At 43.7% G+C, this 27,306-nt stretch overlaps 1 protein-coding gene across 1 annotated transcript; it reads right to left on the minus strand.

The window, feature by feature from the left end:
- Positions 1 to 236: 236 nt before the first annotated feature.
- LMOD1 (leiomodin 1) lies at positions 237 to 26,160 on the minus strand. The gene is made up of 3 exons (XM_081010589.1): positions 25,716 to 26,160; positions 5,201 to 6,868; positions 237 to 3,163 (listed from the first exon to the last, which is right to left on the minus strand). Exons 1-3 carry the CDS (start codon positions 25,974 to 25,976, stop codon positions 3,137 to 3,139), a joined length of 1,956 nt encoding a protein of 651 aa, XP_080866715.1. The 5' UTR covers positions 25,977 to 26,160; the 3' UTR covers positions 237 to 3,136.
- Between the last annotated feature and the right edge of the window lie 1,146 nt (positions 26,161 to 27,306).

Raw genomic sequence — 27,306 nt, forward strand, 5'->3', positions numbered from 1 at the left:
ATTCTGGACTCTGTGATCAGACCGACTACAATTGCAAGAAAACCATTGCTTCTTAACCTCAGTTGCCCATGTGTCAAGTGGGTATCAGTAACAAATGAGTTCATGGGGTGTTTGAAACATGATTCTGATGCCAGATGCCAGTTGACACACCTACAGAGCTGTCCAAATCTGCACGTACTTGCATAAGTCTAAAGGTATTCACTGCCCACAGCCGCAGAATTTTCCACTACTCGCCATCAGCAGCATTTTGTGAGCTTTATTAATGAAAGTGTGGGTGATTTTGTACATATTTCAAATAAGATTTACATTCATGAGTTGGAACTGAAAACTGCAGCAGCTTCTGCACCCGAGATCACCTGCTCAAGCGATTTGTCTCTTGTTATTTCTCTCTCCTTCTCCAACATTTGTCCAAAATGTGCTACAGATCTAAATCCAATACTACTTTCTTTTTCAGTAAGCAAGCACAGATTCCCTCTCCAAAGACTGATTTAAAAAAACTAAAACCCACAAAGAACAGTTCTCTTTCAAGTGCTACATAAACCCCCTCCTGTATTTTACCCTCACTTATTAGGACCCCTTAACTGCAGAGTTTGCATGCTCAGCTGGATAAGAGAAGAGGCAGGGAAAGCCTTTTTGAGTTGCGAGGATCTCCATAGACACATTAACAGGAGTTCCACTTGTCCTTCATGGAAGGATGAACACATGTGCAGCTTGCAGGAGAGAGCGTTCTATACTACCTGTTCCTGGGTGAGAAATCTTGCTGGTTTCTCTCCTACCGCAGAGGAACCATGAATGAGTTTCCTGATCTGGAAACTGATTTAAACAGACCGGTAAGCAAATCACTTCCCAGTCACTTGCTCCTGCATCACTTGGCACCATCTCAGTGCAGACAAGCTTTGGCAGTTTGTGTGAGAAATAAAACTCTGCTCCTTAGAGAGTACATCTATTAAGATATATATCCATCTGTCTATATATTAAACTCTTACAGCCACACAAATGCATAGATAATCTTTCTTTATGTACAGGCTGAGCCACAAACTAGTTAAGCTGCAGGGAACTGAACTGGGCAACATCCTTGTAGCTGAACTGGTATACAGCTACAGCTGCTCTATTATCCATCACTCACTCCATGCAGGAGTAAGGAAGAAAGATGATGGCATTGGTTACTCTTCTTCTTGCAGGCCCCCTCCATACATTCTCTTTGTGGCACATTTGCTACTTCAAAAGTGCTTCCATGTGGTTGACCCAAATGCCTATCAGCAGCATATGGATGTTCCTGCACACTACCCAGGGAGTCTGAATTATGTACATGGGCACCTCCCTTGGCAGTGCCCCGCCACTGGAACTGCTGTTGCTGGCATGGGAAATACTCCTGCAATCCAGGCTATCTGTGGAGATGCAGAACACCAACATGTTACCAGTGCATAATGGGAAGCAACCTCAGGAGAGCATTGGGCAGCCACCATGCTGCAAAGTTAATGTATGAGCTGGGCTCCGCTTGCCTGCAAAGAGAAGAGACAAGACACGGAAGCTGAATCTGACACATAGGTTGGTTGGAAGACATAGTATCTTCACAGCCCACATGCCATGGCTTGTTGACCATAGTTCAGGAGACACTGGTCAACAGGCCACAAATGCTACTCCCTTGGGAGTGCCTCTTTCACTTCAAATGAGCAGATGTTGAACTATTTTGAAAAGTTCTGAATTGGCACAGAAACCTTCTGGTCCCAAAAACAAGTCTTATGCTGTTTCTGTAGCAAAGGAGTGAAGCAGGAGTTCTGTACTCTCTGCTAGGTTACTGTCATCTTGACCAGGCTTCCTCAACCTCGGCCCTCCAGATGTTTTGAGACTACAATTCCCATCATCCCTGACCCCTGGTCCTACTAGCTAGGGATCATGGGAGTTGTAGGCCAAAAACATCTGGAGGGCTGAGGTTGAGGAAGCCTGATCTTGACTATCATGACACAGCTGCTGCCCAAGTGCCAGAAATATATGAATGAGAACTTGTGTGCCCTGAGCACTGGAGATTCTGAATGAACGCTTCTGAATGAAGGTTTCCCAATGCAAGCTTTCAACCCCCCCCCCTTCTGTTGTGTCATAACAGCCACTGCTTGTGTTTGCCATCACCTCCATTACATGGCCAACCATAATGTGCTCCTTCCCTCCTATCAGGCCTCTTAAGATTAGGCATCACAATAGTAATTTGGAAGATGCTGCTTATGTCAGAGGTTCAAGCACCATGTAGCTCCCCCCCTCCCCCCATCACGGCAGCACAGTCCGTAATCCTTTCAGAGCCATTGCCCACGCGTGTGCTTAAAGGTTTGATTGCAGTACGGTGAGAAGCCATTTACATACACACACACATACAAAACTCAGAAACATGCAATGCTTTTCATGCTTCTTCAGGGAACAAAGCCAGCCTTTGCACAATCATCTATCAGAGAAATGGAATCCTTGAGATCACAGAGACATTAGGAAATTAGATTTGGCCCAGTGATTTCTCCTCCAACCTTCTGCTTCATAATATTCCAGGTACAGTAACATTGGTGCTACCAGTTAGATTTAGCAGCAAATGGCAAGAACATGCTGCTGCTTTGTGTGTGCGCACACACACGCACAATTTTGGAGTCATTTTGTGCTGAAGATGAGCTTGGTAATTTTCTTCTGTGCTGCTACTCCAGTGTGAGTTTACTCTTGTATATATTTCTAGTGGCAAGTGATTGCCGTGCTGTCTTAAGATAAACAGGGATGCTGCAAATATAGGCTTCTTCAATACTTCCCACTTTTCTTTCAAAACTCTGAAAAGGGGGGGGGGGGGGAATTGGACAATTAACCCAGCTACATAACACTCTGAGCATCTGCAGACCTCTCCTCTCATGGGGAAAAAAAGTTTCGTGGTTGAAAAGCTCTAAAAATAAATATTGCTTCTTCCTGACACAACGTCTCCTTGGCAGCTCATTCAGTCCTTCCATCCAATTCAGTTCAACCCCGTAGAGAACACTGCTCATTTGGGACTGGAGCAAGGCAGCTTCCTGCTCCTGCTGAGTCCTTCTCGTGTAAACAGTCACCTGAGAGACAAACATAGTGATTCAGCCTTGGCAATCTCATCCTTCCAGGGAAATCTGGATTCCGCTCCCTATTGCAGTATCTTGGGAACCTCCACCTGCCAAGATAAAAGGTGTGCTTGTTAATGCAAGATCTAAAACCAAAGGAAGCTATTGGTGATGCAAATAGCAGCTTGCAGGAAGGGGGAGCAATTTTCATCCGGACCTGCAATCCTAGTACTGCTCCCCATGTGAACCACATCTGCTATTTACATTACAAAAATATGCCTGTTAATTGCATCTATGCGAACCTTGCTTCACATATGAAGGGCCATTCATTTTACTTTTCTGTCTCTGTTTTTTCCTGCATGGATCTACAAGCATTTACAACATATACGTAAGAACACAGTCTCTGAGGTATATGCCATGGATATGCTCCCAGTATGTTTCTGAGCACAATTGAAAGTGTTGGTGCTGACCTTTAAAGCCCTAAGCAGCCTCGGTCCAGTATACCTGAAGGAGCGTCTCCACCCCCATTGTTCAGCCTGGACACTGAGGTCCAGCACTGAGGGCCTTCTTGTGGTTCCCTCACTGCGAGAAGCCAGGTTACAGGGAACCAGGCAGAGGGCCTTCTCAGTAGTTGTGCCCGCCCTGTGGAACGCCCTCCCATCAGATGTCAAAGAAATAAACAACTATATGACATTTAGAAGACATCTGAAGGCAGCCCTGTTTAGGGAAGTTTTTAATGACTGATGTTTTAATGTATTTTTAACCTTCTGTTGGAAGCCGCCCAGAGTAGCTGGGGAAACCCAGCCAGATGGGCAGGGTAGAAATAATAAATTATTATTATTATTATTATTATTATTATTATTATTATTATTATTGATTTGGTTGGTTAGTGGTCAGAGATATTATAAGCTGCTCTTTAGTTAAAACTACCAGATCTGATCTGAACATCCCAAACCACGGTCTGAGCTTCCAAATGTATAGCAAACCATGGTTAAGAAGTATTTGTCTGCTTTCATTTTCCATTCTCTAAGCACCTAAGATCCACAATGTCACTCTTATCTCAACTGCACAGCAGTCTCTGAAGACAGAACTACCATGGTAACTATAGCTTGTCAATTCAACCCTTGTTTGCACAAAGTCTAGTTTGTCAATTCAGTAATTTATGATTCTGTTTCTTTTGCCAATTGCAAACAATAGTGTTCAAACATGGCAAAGTATAATTAAGCTTCCTTTACCATGGTTTGGCGTGTCATCTGAACTAGGAAGCAATGTATGAAGTGTGTAGTGCAACAATGGTGAAGTATGAAAGTATCTATTTAGCCCTGAGTTCACATACTGGAAAGCTGAGCAGATGCATAGATGTCACAAAATTGTCATATGTGTGTACATATTTTGTGGATTTTACATCAATGCAAGAAACGTTTCATGTATCAAAAGGGGATCATGTTTGTTTCCAGTTCTCACCTCTTTCCCTCTTCCTTCCTTTAAATTATTCCATGAAATCAGCTCCCAGTGTGAACCTGATAATCCCGCTATCATCCTTGCAAAGACCCCAGAGAAGCTCATTTTCCTTTTATTTTGTTGCCATTTTGGTACCTTTTAATTTTCCCAGGCCTTTTAAGCTGTTTTAGCTTTAAGGTGTTTTTTCGTCTCTGTGAGAAGCATTTTTACATAGCACAACAGTTGTGCTTGTTCAATTGTTATTGAGTTTTCAATGGCTTTATCTTTAATTATTATTATTATTAGTAGTAGTAGTATTATTATTATTATTTATACCCCGCCCATCTGGCTAGGTTTTGCCAGCCACTCTGGGCAGCTTCCAGAAGAAAATAATAAGTTGTGAGCTGCTTTGAGAGCAAGGTGGCCTACAAATACCATTAATAAATAAATGCACATGTTATTTAACTGTAATGAGCCATTCTGGGCTTGGTACTCCTTGGGCAGTTCCTCAGCAACACTCTGTACTTCTTTAGAACGCAAGTGATGGAAAATATGCCTTTTATCAGACACAGGAGATTGGGATGGGCTAGGGGGAGTGTGTGTATGTAGCACTAATCCTAGATAGCTGGCATTATTAAGAGTGTAGCTTCAATGAACCCAGGAAGGACTTCACCCCAGGATGCTTTCCACATTTGCCCTTTACTTGCCTTCTTCAGCTGTTTGACATTGGTGGAGCGAATGGCTGCCAGAAGCTGGTCTCTGGAGTTCTTCTCTTGTGGAGGAAGAGCTTTCTCTACCATCTTCCTCTGAGATGCTGGAGAGAGTGACAACCGTAAGTTTTCATTGATCAGGGGAGGAGCCAGGAGAGGAGCCAGAGGAGGAGCCAGAGGAGGTGGAGGTGGTGCTTCTGGGGCTCCAGCTTTCTTAGGGGAAACTTTAGGGGACGTTTTGGGGGATGGCTTCGGAGAGGCCTTAGGTGAAGAAGCAGCTGGCAGGCCTCCTGCCTTTGGCACCTCCAGGAAGTCCTTCTTCTCCCCTTTTCCCTGAGCCTGCTTCTGCTCCTGCAGGCGCTTCTGCCGCTGCTTGTCCATGTTGCGGCTCAGCAGGTTGGTCACGGTCATCCGGGGCCCTGCCAGCTCAAAGTGGTAGCCCAGCTTCAGGAGGGTGGTGTTTTCCTTCAGCAGTGTGGCTATCTCCATCTCCGTCTTCCCTCCGCAGATATGCCTCTGGTTGTGAAAGCGGAGCTCGGTCAGAGTGTTGTTCTGCAGCAGAGCACGGAAGATGGCCAGGATCCCTTTGCCCGTGATGTGATTGGAATCCAGGTTGATGCTGGTCAGCGTCTTGTTGGCCTTCAGCATGATGGCAATGGCAAAAGCAACATGGTCATCTGCCCGTGTGTTGGCCAGGGCAAAGACCTTGGCGACGGTGTTGAATTCCAAGGCCTCGGCAAAACGCACCAGGATCTCGTTGTTGATGCAGTCAGAGTTATTGACATTGATCTCTATCATCTCTGGGTCGTTATTCTTCACTTTCTCCAAGGGCTCATCAAAGATGCTGGTGGCTTCCTCTTCTGTGCCCTGGCTGGAAGAGCCGTCTGCCAGTTTAGAGGGGCTGCTCTCAGGAGCCTCTGTTGTCCCTTTCTCTTGCCCTGACACTGAGGTTTTCCCCTCAGAGGTTCCTTTGCTTTCTGTTGGGGATTTTGCCTCACTGCCAACCTTTGATCCTTGCTTTAAAGCTGGACTTTTCTCTCCATTTCTCTCTGGTTTCTTTTTGTCTTCTCTCCGCCTGTCTAAGCCTGACTTTAAAGCGGAACCTTTTTCTCCTGTTTTTTCAGATTCCTTTTTATCGTCTCCCTTTCTGTCTAAGCCTGACTTTAAAGCAGAACCTTTTTCTCCATTTTTTTCAGGTTCCTTTTTGTCTTCTGCCTTTCTGTCTAAGCCTGACTTTAAAGCTGAGCCCTTTGCTCCTGTTTTTTCGGGTTCTTTTTTATCCCCCGTATTTTTGTCCTTTTCAGTCCCCCTCTTCAGCTCTGTTGCCTTTTCTTCTTTCCTTTTTTCCTCAACTGCTTTGATCTTGGCTGCCAGGCCCTTTTCTTCCCATCTTCCTTTAATTTCATTATTGTCCACTGAGATGGCTTTGTATTTGTCTTTGGGTAATTTCTTTGCCTCCTTCTTCTCTTCATTGACTGGCCCCGTGTTCTTAGTAGTGTCCAGTTCATCCTTCCCTTTCTGATTAGCTTTCTGGACATTTTCTTCTTTTTTCCCTTCTTTTCCGAGATCAGAAGATTTGTTTCTTTTCAGATCTCTACCATGGGTTTCCTTTCGTTTTTCTTCAACAATCTTCACATCTTTCTTCCTCTCTGCTGCTTTCTCTTCCTAGAGCAGGGGGAGAAATGCAAAAAGAAATGTTTGTTGAGACAATAGCATGCTGACGAAGCAGCAAAAATGCAGTTTGCTCCCGGAGGCTATGTTTGTCATATTTAATAGGAGAAAATGACAGTGGTTAAGGAGAGCCTATCCATTTCCTCCCCAAATCAGCTTTAATTAGAATTGAGAAGAAGAATAACCTAGATGCATTTTAAGACAGGAATGTGTACAATGAAAACTAGAAAGAGATCTTATTAACACTCATTTGACTCTGACGTGGAGCCATGATCAGCTCATGCCAAACCCTCCACATAATGAACTTGCCCTTTGGATCTCAAGGAGCATTTCTATAAACATCAGGTCTTGCTGTCCCTTATGGAAACAGCTGAGCCAAAATGCTACATCTGAATCTCTTTGGCTTACACGGATTTCATTTCTGGCATGGCCAGGACCCAAACTTTCTAGAATCTGCATATCCAGCTTCAACATGCCCTCTAGCTAAAGGACATCCATAGAAAAGGCAATCTTTTATATGACTTTGGTCTAAGAAATCTGGAAAAACAACAACCCAGCACATAGTTAAAACAAATTTGCCTTAAGACATTATTTACATTATGGCCATAAACAGACTCCCTTTTGAGAAAGCAAGGATCTCTGTATTTAGTTAAGAGATTACGAGACTCATTTGAGTCCAGTATCTAGAGCTGCCCTTCCAGGACTGGAATGCAAACAAGTGGACCAAACCCTCAGACATGGTTTGCTGCTGGGTCAGAAAGGCAACCTATTTTCTCTTGCTAGCCTTTACAAATATTTTTAAATTTAAAGACAAGAAAGGAAATAGGTTAATTCCTTTTTTTTTTAAAATGCCAAAGTGAAAAAGCAGAGAGGGACAAGAGGCAAGAACCTATATTGGTAGCTTTGACAGTAGATTAAACAGTAATTTATTATGTTTTTATATAAGTTGGAAGCTACCCAGAGTGGCTGGGACAACCCAGTCAGATGGGTGGGGTATAAATTAATACAGTTGTTGTTGTCGTCGCTGAAAAGGATGTCCCTATTTTCATCGGAGAAATGCTGGAGGCTATGCAGTTCACTCGCAGCCCTACCTCTGACCTACCCTCTTATACCATCCCATGAGTGGACAAAATGTCTCCCTAGTCACCATGCCTTGCAGCGATTGGCACGAACTTATTATGCTCTGACCCTGGCCTTTCTTTAAAAAGAACCAGCCTGTTGCTTGCGCCGATTAATCACAAATGTTTTGACAAACTAAAGCGCTTCAAGTTCCTCCTAAACATACTAAAATGAGCATTGCTGCTGCTTGCTGGCAATTATTGTTCCGCAGCCCCACTCAGATGTTTCCTTAAAAGGAAAAGGAGACTTGGGAACTTCTTGTTTGGAATCTGGGCATTGAGGCACTAATGATCCCTCCTTGGTCCTCTCCCTGGTGCAGCTAGCCTCCTGGACTGGTGCCCAGGGGTGGCTGTGTGCAAGTGGTATTATTCAGCAGGTACCAACAGAGTGACTTAACTGAGCTGCAGAGCTTGGCAGGTGTTTGGCAAGGGATGTGAAAGGCACACTTGGGTTCGAGGGTTGTTAACAGCCAATACTTACTAAGCGACATCTCTGCTCTTCAGCCTTGCAGAGAGTCAGTAACAACGACTATGTAAGTATGTATGCAACCCCTAGCAGCAAATCTAGATTGGTCACAGAGAAGAAAAGATTATTTACATTAAACATCCAGTGGAAGACAGTACTACGCTAAAACAGTCCTCAATAACCCTCAAGCAATTATCCTTAAATCAAGGCTGTGGACGCAGCTTAAAACACAGCTAGGTAGTTCTTTCTCTCAATTCGGATTGATGCTGGTTTGAGGAAGAACATATAAAAATGCAGCATTTCGTAAGGAGTGACAGGATAGATGCAGGATAGTATAGATGCAGGATTGTGGCTAACGCTGTGTGTACATTGCTTCCCAAACTAGCAGCTGGAGCATAATGGATGCAGAGTTAAAAAGAAAAAGAAAAAAAGTGTGTGTGTGTGTGTGTGTGTGTGTGTGTGTGTGTACACACAGTCCAATAAAGGGTGTATATATTAAGTGGCTTAAAATGCAGTGAGGATGTTTCCTCTGGCTGCATTTCAAGTTGCATTTGCACTTGCTGTACACACCAGAGAGGGAGGGTCTTCACTTGATGTACATTACCCTATTTGTTTCCATGTGCCCCAACACCCTCTGCACTCCTATTCAAGGAAGCCATCGTCTGCACAAGTGTGAACGCAGTTAAGCATGTCTTGCATTTTCAAATCAGATTGAAGCTGCAATCCATTAGGAGCATTCCTCTAGAAACTACAACTATATGGATTGTGGCCAAGGTCATGGGTACTCGACTTTAAACATCAGTGGTGGGAGCACGTGGGAGCCAGAGTACGTAAATGGCAATGTGTACACAGCCTAAGCTGTAGCCTGAAAAGACATGACCTTGGCAAAATTCTGAAGGTCAGGAAACCCAGAATCCCAGGAGCCACCAGTTCGGCCCACATGGGACAGGAAATAACTCCTAGGGGTAACTATGGCAGGCATCAAATCTTGCCAGTGATTCCTTTACTCTGAGAAGTGCCTGCACAGGGATTTCCTCCCCCCCAAAAGCATTACTATTTCTGGAATGGGCGTGTGCACATTAAACATATGTCTGGAAAGCATGAATCTGATCTCCTTCCTGGTCTTCATTCCTGTCTTAAATTGGGCTTTCCACATTGTTGCTTGGCTTACAACTGGGATCTGAAGTAGGCACAGGGCGAACATTTGAAACTGAGGAGCTCAAAATGGTTTCCTCAGATGCAGCCCACAGTTGTGTTGGGTTGCGTGGAACCCTTTGAGCAAGAGGCATGCATCCTCTACCACATCACCTGCTACTTATTACCCAGTGGCACCATAGGTCAGTGCATTAAGCTATTAAGCAGAATGCTGGTGGTTCGAGTCCACCCAGGGATGGCTGTGGGTGGGATTCCTGCATCGCAGGGGGTTGGACTAGATGGCCCTCACGGTCACTTCCAACTCTATGATTCTATGATTCTTCCACTTCTCCAAGCCAAAACACCTTTGCAGAGGGAACTACAGGATCGATACCGATCGTCATGTGGAGGTTGCTGCGAAAATTAGCAGCGGGAATGCGCTGATGTGGAGTAAATGGTAATGTGAACATACCTTGACTGACCCGATCCAGCCTAGTCATTTATCAGAGGACTATAATCAGAGGATTTATAAGAGCACCCGAGGAAAAAATGTATGCTGTCACATATAAACACACCCCGACAAGCATCTCTGTATTCCACATTAACCCTCTAATTATGTATTTAATAATAATAATATCTATCCCACCCATCTCTGCAATGCAGACGCAAGGCAGGCACCAATTCTAAACAAAGAAGAAAGGCCCCTCTGGACATCTTTTTTTAAAAAATCTTTTTTATTAATTTTCCAATAAAAAATCCAATTAACATATCCAATCATAATCCAATTAAAATAAAAAGACCAAATTATAATCCAAATTATAATTGTTGATTTTTTGGGGGGCTCCCCATAGTCTGGACCTCTGAAGCATATTTCCAAATCTCAGTCCTGCCTCTCCTCGTTGTTCCCTCTGGACATCTTTTTACTTACAAGGATTTGTGCTCATGATGGTATGGAGGTGGTTATACGGGATCCTGCTTTCAAGACCGTTTGCATCTGCAAGTTTTTGGGCAGACATACTACTTCGTTTCCAGTCAGTGCATGTGTACCATAGCTTCTTGCTGAATCCCTGAAACTTTTCATACCACAAATGTTCCAGAGTGAGTTCGTTGTCCCTCTTTGTTGCATTATGGTGCAAGAGTGTCCCTCTCAACTGCAACAATATGGTGACATTGGCAAAGCATCACAGAACAACTAATAAAGCAGAATGATGTGTGGACAGTCCAGTGTAAATCTGACACTAATGCACTATGCTTAGGACTGCTCCCAGTTTGAGATTCTATTCTATTTCCTTTGTTAAATATTTTGTGGTAGTCTCCAGTTGCTATTAAAAATGTGAGGTCCGCCCCCCCCCTAAAAAAAGGGCGAGCAAATAAGAATAAGTCTTTTACAAAGGAAAAGATTTGCTTTTAACAGATGTAAGACCAAAACTCAACAGGCATTTTCTCAGCATAGAGATGGAAAACTTCATTGGCTGCAGGATATTTTTTTTCTAAAGAAAAGGATTTGTGAGGAATAATTCAGTAAAACAATCTAAATAATCCAAGGAAGTAAGCCAGTCACACACCACATGGCACAGCAGAAAATGAAACACCACTTCACATTGGGAAAAGGGGCATGACACCGTATCTGAGGATGTTCATTACAGGAGAACTCAAAGGAGGCAAAGTGTATCTAAGTCATGAAAACTAATTCCATAACTCATCTTGGTCTATGTACAGTGGTACCTCAGGTTAAGTACTTAATTCGTTCCGGAGGTCCGTACTTAACCTGAAACTGTTCTTAACCTGAAGCACCACTTTAGCTAATGGGGCCTCCTGCTGCCGCCACACCGCCGGAGCACGATTTCTGTTCTCATCCTGAAGCAAAGTTCTTAACCTGAAGCACTATTTCTGGGTTAGCGTAATCTGTAATCTGAAGCGTATGTAACCTGAAGCGTATGTAACCTGAGGTACCACTGTATTTTATATGACTACTCACAATCACAACGGATCTCTCTAATGCTATTTATGAACATTGCTAACAAGAAAGTACAGCTTATTCTTCTTGTCTGAGAAGAGATGTATTCAGAAACATGACTGAGGATAATGTTGACCACAGAACTAGCTCCGTAACATCCAAAAGCCTATTTCCATGAAGAAACATTTCAATTGTGCAGCATCCAGCTAAACTACCACATTCAGATTAATGCACTCCCATCATAGATGAGTTGGTGGTGCCAAGCTGCAGAAAGATTATGCAGTTAGCAACAGCTTATGCAGTGCCAACTGCATCTCTCAACTTGAAGGTGTCAACAGTTCCTCAAATGTCAACTGATATTCAATTACCTTTCAATGTGAACCGTTCAGACGGTGTGAAAAAAAGAACATGGCTAAATAACATTGTTGCCCCAAAACAAACTTGAGGATGATCAACTTGATGTCTTCATCATTTTGTCAGGTACAAAATTCGCTTTCTGGTTTTTGTGCTCTCTCTGAATCCAGCTGTTTACCCCTATTCAAATACTGTAACTTGCTCATTCTCTGCCTGAATGACTTTGCAGACAATGGATATTGTGAAAGAGCTAACAGAGCAACAAAACCTGGGGCAGACACCTGTCACTAGGAACATAAGAAGACCCTGCTGGGCCAGGCCAATGGCCCCTCCAGTCCAGCATCCTGCTCTCATAGGGAAACCCTCAGGCAGGAGCCAAGCACAGGGACAATTTCTCCTCTTGTGGTTTCCACCAACTGATATCCTCCAAGCATACTGCCTCCAGCAGTGAAGGCAGAACAATGCCACTGCGGCTGCTAGCCATTGATTCAGAAGCATGACTTCTGAAGCCTTACCAGGTTGGCATCTTTATTGGGGTGGCCACTATGACCCCTAGGTCTCATTCCCAGTCAGTCACCACCATGAGTATATATGAGAAATCAAGATTTTTGGCCTCGGCAAGCATTACTTACACTTTCTTCTCCTACTGCATGACCACGTTTGTAGGCTCTATAAGCAACAACCTATTGGACAAGTAACTGATAAACCCCTTCCAGATTCCTATACGCTACCACTAACCTCAATTGTCCTTTTTTGTTGAGAAGTTTCCTTTTATGGTCCTTCTATCCCCCCCCCCCCAACAAAGCAATTCACAGGCTCCAGCTGACTCATGTCTTTGGACTTTCTGGCTGGACATAGTGTGATTCTGGGAATGGTGAATTGACATTGGCTGCTACACCAGCATCAGCCGGAGATGTCACAGAGGTTAACTCTGTTCCTCATTCTGACCCTGGTCACACACAACAGAATATGCTTTCGGGTACCTCTCTTGGCTTCTTTTCCTGGATTGTAACAAGTATTAGAGAATTACTTAAGTACTTTCGTAAATTCTTATGTTCACTGGTTCCACAGAGAAAGGCTGTTTAGGTCCTGCTTCTAATCAAATATCTTCCTTTTGTTTCTCCAGTTTGGGCTATATGCCTGAATAGGAACTCACCGCCTGAGTTTGCTATGAGAGGAAATAATTAGAACAGTGCTTTCCGAACTTTTCATGTCGGTGATGCACATGCATAATTTTGCGACACAGTAATTCAGTTTTACTAGCAAACCGGAGATTAAACTAATCCCTTTCCAGCCCTGGGAGGAGCACGGGGAGCGTTTGTGCGACACACCTACACACTGCAGCCAACGCACTAACATGTCGTGACACACAGTTTGGAAAGCTCTGGTGTAGATGCTACACAACCTGTTCACCTCTTGGGCCTGATTTTCTTTGCAGATCTGAGAGCTGTTATGGTCCTTTCCTAGAGAGACGCTTTGCTAAAATTGGGGAGTGAGAGGGACATCTCTAGAGAGATGTCCCTAGCACCATCATCATCAGCTTTTAGACACCAGGCAAATACATTCTTGTTTACTGTAGCATTCAGTTCTTAACCGGGATCATATGATATGTTACTCTAGTCTGGACCAGTCTTTTAATAGGGTATGGCACAATTCACCCTTTATTGCAGGATAAGCTCTTTTACTAAATAATTTTATCATGTTCCTCCTTTAGTAGGTTGGGGTAGATTTGTCTTTTTGTAACATTGCTGGGTGAGTTTTATCTTTTTGATGTTTTAAGTTTTGTATTCTGCAGATGTTATGAAATGAAGTAGTAGATCCACTAGAAGTAACAGACGTAATGTGCTTTAATTTTAATGGGTCTGTTCTGAGTTAAACTTCATTGATAACTAGGTAAGGTAAAAGGTAAAGGTAAAGGTAAATGACCCCTGGACGATTAAGTCCAGTCATAGTCAACTGTGGAGTGCGGTGCTCATCTCACTTCAGGCAGAGAGAGCTGGTGTTTATCCACAGCGGAAAGGCTTTGAAACATTTTATGTAGTTAGTGATGAATAAACACAATTATAATAGCAATCCTTTCACTACCAATAAGGTTAATTGACGCCTCCTGAGCTGTGTGCATTTGGCTCTTTGAGTATGAAGAAGTCATAGAGATGCTCATTTCTATTTTAGGTTGTTTATAAACAGCTTCTTGGTTACCTATGGTTGTCCTAACCATCAGAGAAAAAGAAGACCTGTTATTATGTAGTCAAAGTAGTTCCAAATATAACTTGCTCTTCTGAGATTCAGTAGAGAACCAAGATCATAAATGCCTGCTACTTTCCCATCCCTGATAAATTCCAAATGAACCTCATGGACCTGGCTTCTGTCTTTTTCTCTCATTCCAGGAAAATGATTGGTATTTCCCATACAAGGTTAAGCAGATGCAAGACCACCCCCGTTCCTCCACCAGCTCAAAGGAGCATAGTAGGTAAAGCTGTTTGGGAGGAATGGACATTGGGTTAGCAATCTCCAGCACAGCTGGCAGGTTTGTGGGTGTCTGGTCTGATCAAATGTGCATATTTTAGATAGCAGCAAAGTCGTAAACTCCAGATTAGTCAGCTTACTGTGAAGTATCTCTCAGCCCTTCAATATTTTGCCTTGTTAACCAAACACCATCTGAAAACATCACAATAATATATGGGGTCCCTTCAACTCATATACCTACACAGAAAAAAAGGCTGCAGACTGACATCCAGTGTGGAGGTGGAAACATGAGGCAAACAGAGGAACACAGAAAGCTGGTTTCTACTATGTTAGATCATTGGTCCATCAGCTCTGGACTGTCAACACCAACTGGCAGTGTCTCTTCAGGTTTCAGACAAGGAGTGTGTCTCAGCAGTACATGGAGATGCCAGCGATGGGACCTGGGATCTTCTGTATGGAAAGCAGTTGTTCCACCACTAAACTATGGCCCTTGTGCATGCGTGCACAGAGTTGGGAAAGGGAGCAAGGATGCTGTGATGGGGCAGTTCAAGCAAATGATGGGATTGTGGAGTACATGCAAGTTGCATGGTCCACCCAGAAGAATAGTGTATATAAAGCACCACTCAACATGGTACCTTTTTGTGAGGTATTGCTTCCGGCATGTCTGGTTTGATTTTGATTTGCTAACTAAGGACTTTAAGAAGCTCCTGTGTGCATTTATCACACAGACTTCGGTGACTTGAAGGTAGAGGCAAAGCATGTGGCTATCCTGAGTTGCGGCAGTGGCTTTATTCTCCACCTAGGGCATCTCTGTTTGCAATGAACTCATCTGCCACAAGCAGAAGGTGCTGCTTCTCCCGTGTGGTATGGTGCTTAGCATGTTGGACTAGGTTGGGGGAGCTGTCAGCTCAAATCCCTTTCCAGCCACGAAACTTGCTGTTGGTTCATCATTATATCTCGGCTTAACCTACCTTCCAGATTTGTTGTGAGCATACAAGCAGGGACAAGAAGGAAGAGTATATGCTGCCCTAGGCTCCTTGTAGGTGCACTGCCTTGCAGGGTGTGATAAAAATGTAATAAGCACATTATAAATACCACCCAAAGGCCTGTCAATTGTTGGCATGCAAAACTGAATATGAAAGAACTGCCTTGATGGATCAGATCAAACCTCCACTTAATCTCACACTCTGTCACCAACAGCACTAGTAAGATGCCTTTGGGGAACTTATAAGCAGAGCATTTAGAGAGAGATTATTGCAGCATAACTGGAGGGTCGCTCCTGGCAAATCAATGAGGAAATATTTGCTTCAGGCAAATGCATTGCCACAGGCGGTGATTTGCATGGGCTAAGAGAAAAGGAAGTAGCCGTGAACTGGGCAGCTCTATGGACCATCCCTCAGCTCTAAGGATGCTTTGAGTCTCAGCCTGAGCACTGTCACCTGCTAAGCAGGCCTTCAACCAAGCCTTCACTCTGGTCTTCTACATCTGTTTCATTATTGTATTAATTCACTTAATCAGCCGTGGAGAACAAACCACTGACACAGGACTAAAAGCTCTATGGTTTGACATATTGCACTTCCATGAGGTAAGAAAAACTGATGGGGAATCTGTGGGTCGCCAGTCAAGAGAAATGGGATGATGATCTCAATGTGTGAGAGATCTTCATGTTATTACAAACTATAGAACAACTATAATGTTACATGTGTTTCAATATATTTCAAGTACAGTGGTATCTTGGCACTCGAATGGCTTAGTTCCTGAACAAATCAGCTCCCGAACACCGCAAACCCGGAAGTAAGTGTTCTGGTTTGTGAATGTTTTTCAGAAGCCAACTGTCCGACAGGGCTTCCAATTGAGTGCAGGAAGCTCCTGGAGCCAATCGGAAGCTGTGCCTTGGTTTTCAAACGGTTTCAGGAGTCGAACGGACTCCCGGAATGGATTAAGTTTGAGAACCAAGGTACCACTGTATTGTTTTTAACTAGTTTGTTTATACTATAGTACTATGTATTTTATAATGGTGTTTTAAAATGCTGTGAGCCACCTTGAACTCCAATTTGGGAGAAAGGCAAGATATGAATACAATAAATATATAAACAAGCAAACAAACAGCTGGAGGGCCACAGGTTGCTCATCCCTGCTCAAAATACAGTCCAGTGTCTCAGATGATCATGACAGAAGTCACAGCATTAACAAAGGCTGATGTTATTCTTGTATAACCCAGGGGAGATGGGAGGTTCTGCATACCTGGGGTGGAGCGAAGGGTGGGGGGAGATGATAGCAACATGCCAAATAGTGACACTAGAATCTCAGCTGTGACTAGATTGAAGTGACCCAGAATTAGTTTCAGCCTTGAGAAAATTCCAAACTAACAGAACTTAAAAAGTTCCAACCATTCAAAAGGGTTTGGTTGAAACAAGAGAACGCTAAAGTCACTCCTCTACTTATGGAAGAACCAGAGGAGCACAAGGAAGACTGCATTCGGATGATGATCTTCTCAGCCTGTGAGAGATCTTCATGTCATAAGAAATTTGGCCCTGGTTTCAGCCCTGCTGCTGCTGGGATCTGGGGTTTCAGGAGTGTTAATCCCCCTATTACTAACAAGCCCAAGGAGGAGGAAGGGATTGGACAGGGTATTTTTTCTTTCTCTCCGGGGATGGAAAGAGAAGAGAGTCAGCTAGGCAAGATCTTATTACTGCAACATGATCTAAAGGGGCAGATTTACCAGGCAGCTTGACCACCAGTATAAGTTCTTTGTCTTCTACTGTTTAGCTCTGTAGAACATACATCAAATTAAGCAAGTTGGTAACTCTTTGAAGATGCCGTTCAATATTTTAAAAATGTGTATCTGGGGCCTTTCTTTAGCTTGGTCCATGAAATAACTATTCCATGAAATCTACACTTTGCAGAACTTTGCACTACAATGGAAGTAAATCCAGTGAAACTGGGTATGCTATTTGGAAATGTGCTTTCTTTCAGATACTGTTATTAAATGGATTTTAGAAAGCAAAAACTTGGAAATCCGATTGTGCCATATTGTAAGGTTAGGGTTTTTGTTGTTTTTTTTAAACATAACATGCATTCATTTCTTACTAGGCTGCAGATGTCCTCTGGCAAAGGATACCTTAAGGTGAGGTTCCCAGGCTTTTAAGAGCAATAACACAAATCCAAAGGACCAGTTTATTTGGTGGCATTTAACCTTACCCTTGGACTCCAAAGAAAAAAGGAACAAAACCATATGATCCAAAGGCACACCATATCATTTCTTAGGAACAAACCTTTTTGGGGGGGGGGAAGGAGGGAACATTTTTAAAAATAACAAATAATGCTTCACTGACCTCTAGCATTGATAATCTATATGAGGATATTGGGGTGGGGGGCATCAGGTGTGATCCTGTCCCCATCCTCCATGTGATGATTCAGTACACATTTATTGTGTAGATAGGGTTATATTATTGAAGGTACCATGAAGGCACATATGTGCTGTCCACATGGGGACCTTAGTAGGGGCTGTATCCAACTAAGGCTATGTATACATTAGTGGCCTAAAATGCAATGAGATTGTTTCCTTTCACTGTGTTTCTAGTTGCATTTGCCCATCGCTGTACACACTGGAGAGGGGGTTAGGACACTTTCACCCAATGCACATTATCCGTTTGGTTTCCCTGCACGCAAAACCCCGAACTCCTATTCACAAAGCTGTCATCTGCACGAGAGCTGTCATCTGTGCATACACAATGGCTACCTCAAATGTGCACAGCTCAGCTGAACTGAGAAATGAATGTGGCTTACATTTTCAAATTGGATGGAAGTTTGAGAGAAAGGGCACCAACCAGCACTATTTCTCAAGAGACTACAGGATACATATGGATGACAGCTTACACTGTATGCACCTGATGACTCCAAACACCAGAGGTAGGTGCGCCCTTGAGCCATATATTTTTTAAAAATGTGTACAGATTGTCCTACTCAGAGTAGATCCAGTGAATTTAATGGAACAAAGTTAGTTGTGTAATGGGTCTGCTTTGAGTAGGATTGACACTGGATGCAACCCCAGATTTCTCTCTTACTTCAAAAGCCATTGCTTTCCATTTTCCATTTTCCATTTATCTGGCTCAGCTTCAGCAAAATTTAGCTGTCATACCTTAAATAACTTGCTGAACAGTTGAAGTTTTGAAAGGAGCCCTTCTTATACTGCATTAGCTAACCCCTTGAGCAGCTTATTTTAATCAGTATAATTACTATGAACAAAACCTCACTGAAATAATAAGTACTTTTTGTAGGACTACACATGAAACTGACTTCATCAAAGACAAACCATGGAGCAATAAACAGGCAGGGTGGTTGATCAGCTGAAGTAACAAAAATTCACTAAACAAAGAGTAGCTACAATTGGCACTTTTTAAATGCCTTTCCACTGGCTCTTCTAACTCCCTTGTTACTTTCACTATATTGTAAGTATTTATTCCTTGGACTCTGCTTGCTTTACATTAACTGATTCTCTATAGCTGGCTCTTAAGTCCAGAACAATGTTGAAGCCAATCCTATGTTCTTGCTTCAAAGCAACAGACAATCAAAGCTTATGACTTCCCATGTTGGCATCATGGTGCACATGTGCAAAAGCAACACTGGGGTAGCACCAACCATTGACACTACAGCATTGATCCTAGGGAGACGTCTCTGTGGTTCAGGAGCTTTAAAAAGGCATGGAGGCAAATTCATGGTAGGTCTTGTCAATAGCTATTAGCAACAATAGCTAAATGGAACCTCAGTATTCAGATAGGAAAACACGAGGGGAAGGCTATTGCATTTATGTTCCTAGAAGCATCTAACCTGACCAAGTATGGAAAACCTGTGGCCCTCCAGATGTTGTTGAACTTCCATCAGGCTCAGCCAGCATGGCCAATGGTCAGGGATGATGGAAGTTAGTTCAGCAACATCTGGAGGGCCACAGGTTCTGCATCCCTGGACTAGTCACTGTGAGAAACAGGATGTTGGATCAGATGGACATTTGATCTGATCTAAAAAGGCTCTTCTTCTGTCCTATGTGTGTTTGATTTTTGACCAGGTCGTGGGCAGGTAGAATAAGAAACATTTTGAACCCAATCATGAGGGCTGATAGCAGCCTCACAATCTTGGCACCAACATAAGTTGATGCTAGTAAGGAAGTTCCCTGCGCACAAGTGTGTGTGTGTCTGTGTGTATGTGTGTGCATGCACACGTGTGCGCGCACACACAGACACTGACCAATGGGAAAGCAGCTGGGTGTATGTGTGCGATTGTGATCACACAAATGGCCTGTAGGAAAATTATAGAGTTGTAGAGTTGGAAAGGACCCTGAGGATCTTCTACTCCAATCCGCTGCAACGCAGGGATCTCAACTAAATAATCCATGATGCATGGCTATCCGATCTCTGCTTAAAATCCTCCAAGGTCCACCACCTTCCGAGGGAGTCCCTTCCACAGTTCTTTCAGGACATCATGAGTGCTGTGGCTGTGATCAAATTTCCACACACACACACCCAATCTGAATGATGAATTTCACTACAAACAAATAAACATGAGATTGATCATTCCATGGAGCTGAACGCTGGAGAATTCAGGGCAGATAAAAGAAAGTACTTCATTACTCAATGCATAAACTGTGGAACCCACCCCCCACAGGAGGCACTGATGGCGACCAACTTGGATGACTTTAAAAGTAGATTGGACAAGTTGTGGAGGTTAAGGCTATCAATGATTACTGTGCTCTGCCTTCATGGTCAGAGGCAGTAATGCTTCTGAATACCAGATACTGGAACCCATGGAGGAGTGGGGGAGACTGCTCTTGTGCATGGTTCTGCTCATGGGTTTCCCACAGGTGTCTGGGTGGCCACTGTGGGAATCGTGATGCTGGACTAAATGGGTTATTTGCCTCCTCCAACAGGCTCCTCTTAGTTTCTTACCATCACAGATCTCCTAATGTCATGCGTAGTTTTAAGGAGAGGCAAATGGGACAGAGCTGTCCACCTGCCCTGTTTGCCTGGCAAAGGATGGCACAGCTGCTTTAGCAACTGGGTGGAAGGAAATGTTTGGCTACAATGATGGAAGCTTTAAATAGGATTGAACTGCTTGTGCACTCTTCACAGCACACAACTTGGCAGTACAGTGTTCATGAAGCTCCTCTGCTAAAGAAACACTCTCTAAGAAAGATTTTCTCCATAGCATTCAAGTCATAGAATCATAGAATCATAGAGTTGGAAGAGACCACAAGGGCCATCGAGTCCAACCCCCTGCCAAGCAGGAAACACCATCAGAGCACTCCTGACATATGGTTGTCAAGCCTCTGCTTAAAGACCTCCAAAGAAGGAGACTCCACCACACTCCTTGGCAGCAAATTCCACTGTCGAACAGCTCTTACTGTCAGGAAGTTCTTCCTAATGTTTAGGTGGAATCTTCTTTCTTGTAGTTTGGATCCATTGCTCCGTGTCCGCTTCTCTGGAGCAGCAGAAAACAACCTTTCTCCCTCCTCTATGTGACATCCTTTTATATATTTGAACATGGCTATCATATCACCCCTTAACCTCCTCTTCTCCAGGCTAAACATGCCGAGCTCCCTTAGCCGTTCCTCATAAGGCATCGTTTCCAGGCCTTTGACCATTTTGGTTGCCCTCCTCTGGACACGTTCCAGTTTGTCAGTGTCCTTCTTGAACTGTGGTGCCCAGAACTGGACACAGTACTCCAGGTGAGGTCTGACCAGAGCAGAATACAGTGGCACTATTACTTCCCTTGATCTAGATGCTATACTCCTATTGATGCAACCCAGAATTGCATTGGCTTTTTTAGCTGCCGCGTCACACTGTTGGCTCATGTCAAGTTTGTGGTCAACCAAGACTCCTAGATCCTTTTCACATGTACTGCTCTCAAGCCAGGTGTCACCCATCTTGTATTTGTGCCTCTCATTTTTTTTGCCCAAGTGTTAAAATTCATCTTGTTTGTTTTGGCCCAGTTCTCTAATCTGTCAAGGTCGTTTTGAAGTGTGATCCTGTCCTCTGGGGTGTTAGCCACCCCTTCCAGTTTGGTGTCATCTGCAAATTTGATCAGGATGCCCTTGAGTCCATCATCCAAGTCGTTGATAAAGATGTTGAATAAGACCGGGCCCAAGACAGAACCCTGTGGCACCCCACTAGTCACTCTTCTCCAGGATGAAGAGGAACCATTGATGAGCACCCTTTGGGTTCGGTCAGTCAGCCAGTTACAAATCCACTGAGTGGTAGCATAGTCAAGACCGCATTTTACCAGCTTCTTTACAAGAAGTCAACCCTGAGCCATAAATAATAATAATAATAATAAGGGTTAACAGTGTCTTCAACTGTCTACTTCCTATTATGGAGGTTTTTTTTTTAATCATCCTGCATGCTCTAGTTAAACTCATTGTTTATGCAGATTCCCTTAAACTGGATGCTTACAAAGAATTGTGCTGCATACACAGTGTGCTAAACTTTATCTAGTGGGAAACCAAAGAAATAAAGAGAAACACTGCATAATTATTTGCAGGACTAGAGCTACAAAGGAGGCATGAACTATGCATTCATGAAAGAGCCTGTGACTCACCAAAAGACAGCCAATCAGCCCACAGTCCCAGGGGCTCAATGAACTTGTTGCTGCTTCCTGGGACTGAAAACACACAGGGGTTTTATCAAACACCTGGCTGACAAGGATGGCTGGTGGGCTAGATTGAGTCTGGTGGGTCACAAGCCATGCAAGGTCCCATCCACAAGCTGCTATGTTTTCCGTTTGTCTCATTGGTTTTCATCAGCTTTGCAGTTCAGAATACTTCCTGTTGATCTAGGGCGAGACTGAAAAATGAACTGTCAGGAATGACTGTTCATTGAAATACCACACTTGTGTTGTTGTTGTTCTGGCCTTCGTTCAGCTCATCCTGGAGCATAAAAACAGGCATGCATTCCCAGTTACATGCTCCAAGCCCCTAGGCTGGACCAAATAGCCTAGCAGTCTAAATGCAAACAAATACAGAACCTGCACTTTAAAAGCCACATTTTTCTTGGTGCTAGTTTCATACACATCACATGTTTTAGTTTCCAAACAGAACAGCCAATGCAAAGAAAAACACATTTTATATATTTCAACACTCAAAATCAATTAACTATTCCCAACTTTATTCGTATGCACGAACACAGGGTCCAAGTTCAGTGGAAGAGGACATCCATTCTTTGCGTGCAAAAGCCCAGCCTAGGAGGAATGACTGCTGGATGGAGCGCAGAGAGAAGAAACGCCATGGTGCATCTGCAGCAGCACAACAGAATGCCTTCTTCTGCCCCAGCTGCAACAAAGCATGTCTTTCCCCCATCAGTCTCTACAGCCACAGCAGGCGCTGCAACCTTCAAACAGTTTGACTTCACCTCCAAAGGCACACTCCTCTATTGTCTCCCGAGACAGATAGATGGCAACCAATGCCTGGGTTCTCCAGGTACGGCTAGGAAAGACTCCTGCCTGTACAGTCACTGCCAGTCAGTGTTGATTATTTCAAGCTATAATACCTATCCATCATGGGCACTGAAGATCTGCGGGGAGGATTGCTCCCTGTTGTCTTAAAACAAATTCAACAGAGACCAAGTGACTGAAAATGGTTTTTTTATTAAACCCCTCTAAGCTGTCTGTTACATTTCATAAGTTTTTTCTATTGTTGCTTTTAAACAGAAAAAAGCATGTTTCAACGCGGTATTGTGTCCCAAATTACAAACAGAATTTCGCAGGACTGCTGATGTTAATATTAAAGATAAGCCTATGCCCCTGAAAGCTCTTACAATTCCCACCCCCTTCCCTAGCAAGTAACTGAATTCTTCTGAGTCCCCACAACCACACGCTTGTGTAGTGAACACTTAGTTCTGCAAAAGTGATCAGTGTGTGTGCAGTGGGGAGAGATCAAGCCACTTTTTTCCAGCTCCATGGCAGAAAGAAATAGAACAGGTCCTGCTTCTCTAAGCATGGAGGTTCAATTATGGGAATTACTTAACCTGTTGAATTTCTGCCTGCTTTGCAATTATTTAAAAAAAAACATGGACAACCCCTGCACAGACTGGTAGCAACCCCTCCAAGACAAAATATTGCAACTTTTCAGTTGTGTGGTCAACATTACTATGACTCTGATTTTGTGAAGCAAATCACCACTGATAATAAACACATCTCCTTTCTCCAGCTTTTCTTGCTCACTGGCCTATGCTGCCCCAAGTCAAATTCCAGCATCAAAGCAGCAGCAGCAGGAGGCATCCTATCAGAATATAGAATTGGGCAGCTTGCAAAGGCTACTGCTATGCACTCAATATTATGTAATTTTATAAAATACATCAACAGTAATGAAGGTAGATCATTTATTTTACACCAGTTTTTATTCCTGCCCTGGCTTCCTGTCTGTTCTCAGATTTCTTCCTCTTGCTGTCAATCTCCATGGCCTTGCTTTCCCTTCTCATTTTGCTGTTTTATCCCATTTATTTACCATTTTAGCGTGCATGAAATTGAGTGTCGCTGCAACTGCACTGCCCCCACCCAGCTGTGTTGATGCTGTCATTTGCCAGGACCAGGAAGAGGCACAGCAGTGGTAGGGATGGAGGGGTAGCAATGCTGGCAGTGGTGGGCACAGATGCATGAGAACCTGCCACCCCCACCCCCGCCAACTTGGTGCTTGTGTCATCCTCACCACAACATGCTCCACCCCATCACAGTACCAGAAAGTACCCGTGTGCCATTGCCTCAGTTTCTGCTCTCAGGCACAGCTGGTACAACCATTGAGGCTAGATTCCCAAGGTCAGTATCACAGCCTTTAGTAAGGAAGGTGGCAGGAAGCAAACAGACCTGGAACCCCAGTCAGGACTGAGACAGAATGGCCTCCTGACCCTTATATGTTCCTGCCCCCTGCTGGGCTGGAGGACACAGAGCAGCAGAGTCCAAATGGCAGAAACAAAGATACTGTATTGTGACAGTGACTTACCGTATTTTTTGCACCATAACACTCACCTTTTTCCTCCTAGAAAGTAAGGGGAAATGTCTGTGCGTGTTATGGAGCGAATGCCTATGGGTGGCGGGGGGGATCTGCTGCAGTCGTGAGCAGAGGATCCATGGTTCCCCTTCCCTCCTCCGTGGCTCGCTTTGAAACAGCAAAGCGGAAGAAGAGCCGCTGAGTGGGGAGGAGAGAGGGACAGAGAGCCTGCTTCTTTAAAGGAGCATAGCGGGAGAGGAGAGGAGCCTTCACCCCTTATACCCCTCTTCTTCATTATTAGCAGCATCCTTCTCCACCCACCCCACGCATGCTCCTTGTCCCTTGAGTGCTTTTCCTTCCCTCCCCACTTAAAACGTGGTTACAAAGCACGGATCCACATGGATCCTCAGGATTTTTGCACTGGGTCACCCCAAATTCACCATCAGATCACATAGCATGTCCATGGCTACATCTTGCACCAAAAAAATCACGCACCCACTGTTGCCTGGGGCCGCAGTGGTGCAAAAACGTGGTTACAAAGCATGGATCCACATGGATCCTCAGGATTTTTGCATTGGGCTACTCTAAACTCACTGTCAGATCACATGTCTGTGGCCACAGCATGAACCACAAAAATCATACATCCACTGTTTCGTTTAGAATATTTTTTTCTTGTTTTCCTCCTCTAAAAACTATGTGCGTGTTATGGTCGGGTGCGTGTTATAGAGCGAAAAATACGGTATATTTCATAACTCTTGGGGACATATTTGTGAGAGTGGAAGGCAACAAGATTCCCCTGACACAATCATAAGCATCCTTTTGGCACCAAGTTAAAACTCACCCCTTCTCCCAGGTATTTGATGGATTATTGCTATCTATTGACAGCATGTGTATGTTGCTGAATGTTTTGCTGCTGTTCTATTGGATTTGTTTTATAGCTTATTGTATGCCTTTTATTGTGATGCATTGCTCTTTCCTCGCTGAGTTTATGTTATGCTTTAAAAATTCTGAAGCCACTTGGAGACTCTTTATGTGTGAAGCACAAACTAATACAATGAAATAATATTAATAATAGAGGTAGCAGTTAGCAGTAAAACACTGACACCTTGATGTTCCCTGCTGGGTTTCTTGATTATCCCCTTTTGGAAAAGCTAACACTTAAAAGACGGTTGTATTAATTCTGCTGCATCTTACCATGCTCATTACTATTCTCTAGGAGGGACAGTCCTCAGCTATTGACTCATTGATTTGCTGGTGAGATTTGCTAGTGACCCTTAAGTGGTTTTCATAACACATAAGTCCTGTTCCTGCCTCCCCCCCCCCAATTGCACAAATACTCCCTTTCCCAACACTCAGTAAGAGCAACAACTTACATCCATTGATTGTTCCCTCTGAAGAATTTTCTTGCTCTCCTTCTCACAATAATTGAGCATTGCCTCTCGATTGTATTTGCCACTTGGTTGCTTGTCAGTTTGGTCTCTCTGCCGCAACCCCACAGGAATGTTTGCATCTGTATCAGAGGCATCCAGCTCTTTTTCTAGCTCTTCCATCTCCTCAGCAGAGAGCGTAGACAATAAGTTGTCAATATCTGGATCCTCACTGACTTGACTTCGGAATCTTGCTACCCTAGACATTTTGGTAGCTTGCAGATGAAGCACAGTATGTCTATATATTGAAAAGGAAAAGTGCCAAATTAATAGGCTTTCAGGGGAAACAGTCCAGTGAAACCAGGTTCTTCTTTCTCTTACTTTGGAGGTGTTGAGATGTTACATGAAAGCAGCTGTGACTTCCCCACAGCCTTGAGTATAATGGATATGCAGTTGAAGAACAGTTGGCCAATGAGAGTCAAAGCGGTGCAGCCTGGTTCAGATAGGCCAATCAGACACGGCAGGAGGCGGGGCTGGTGTCTATCAGAGGAGTTTGAAACCTGAGGACATTCCAGGGAATCTTCAAGTGCTGCATGACCAAATTTAGTCCTGCACATTTAGCTTTTTAAATGGGAAAGAAAACATGTAAAAAAGAAGAAGAAGAAGAAGAAAAAAACTCACCCCCAAAACAAGAGATTAAACAAACGCTGCATGAAAAGTATCAGAACTGTTTGCAGGACATCCTCTACTTCAACTTCACATTTATTCACAAAGTATTGTTGGCACTTAGCATCCTTTTAATTAACAGTCAATTTGCAAGAGAATGTAGGAGATCCAGGACATGCTTGTGGCTTTCATTTTCACTAAATGTTTCCATTTTAAAAATAACAACACATGCTCTGCTCTTTATAGTATATGAGCATCTGGGTCTTTCTTTGGAATGTTATGCAACACAATGTGCTTCTATGAACCAAACAAACAATTGGGGGAGGTCTATAGTTCAGTAGAAGAGCCTCTGCTTTGCATGCAAGCATTTCCTCCTTCAATCTGGCATCTCTAGGTAGGGCTGGGTGGGACCCACCGGTAGGTCTAAAATCCTGGAGAGCTGCTGCCTGTCCATGGATGCTAAGCTAGGAGGACTGATGGATTCAGTATAAGGCAGTTTCCTCTGTAGAAAATGACAGCCATTTCTGTGCTATGTATGGTATGGCACACTTTCAAAGCACTGCAAAGCACACACATACCCCACCCAAGCACACAGATTAGGGCTGTAATATTAGATTACATATTTCTAGCTCATTGTCACAATGTGCATGTGAAAATACAGTCTTCCTTTGCACATGGTTTAATTTACATTGTCAAACATATTTTGATATGGTTTTCTGATCTGGTGAGAAGAAGAGCAAATTAAAAGGTGCATCTCTTCTACCCTGCAGGTTGCCGGGTCTTAAGCTAACCTAAGGTGCCTATGCCTTTAAATCAGGGATAGGGAACTTGTGATCCTCCTGATCTTGTTAAGACTGCAGGTCCCATCATCTCTGACCTGTGGCCATGCTGGGTGGGGTTGATAGAATTTGGAGTCCAACAACATCTGGAT

This window comes from Podarcis pityusensis (assembly GCF_964106645.2).
Source record: "Podarcis pityusensis genome assembly, chromosome: 6".
NCBI lineage: Eukaryota > Metazoa > Chordata > Lepidosauria > Squamata > Lacertidae > Podarcis > Podarcis pityusensis.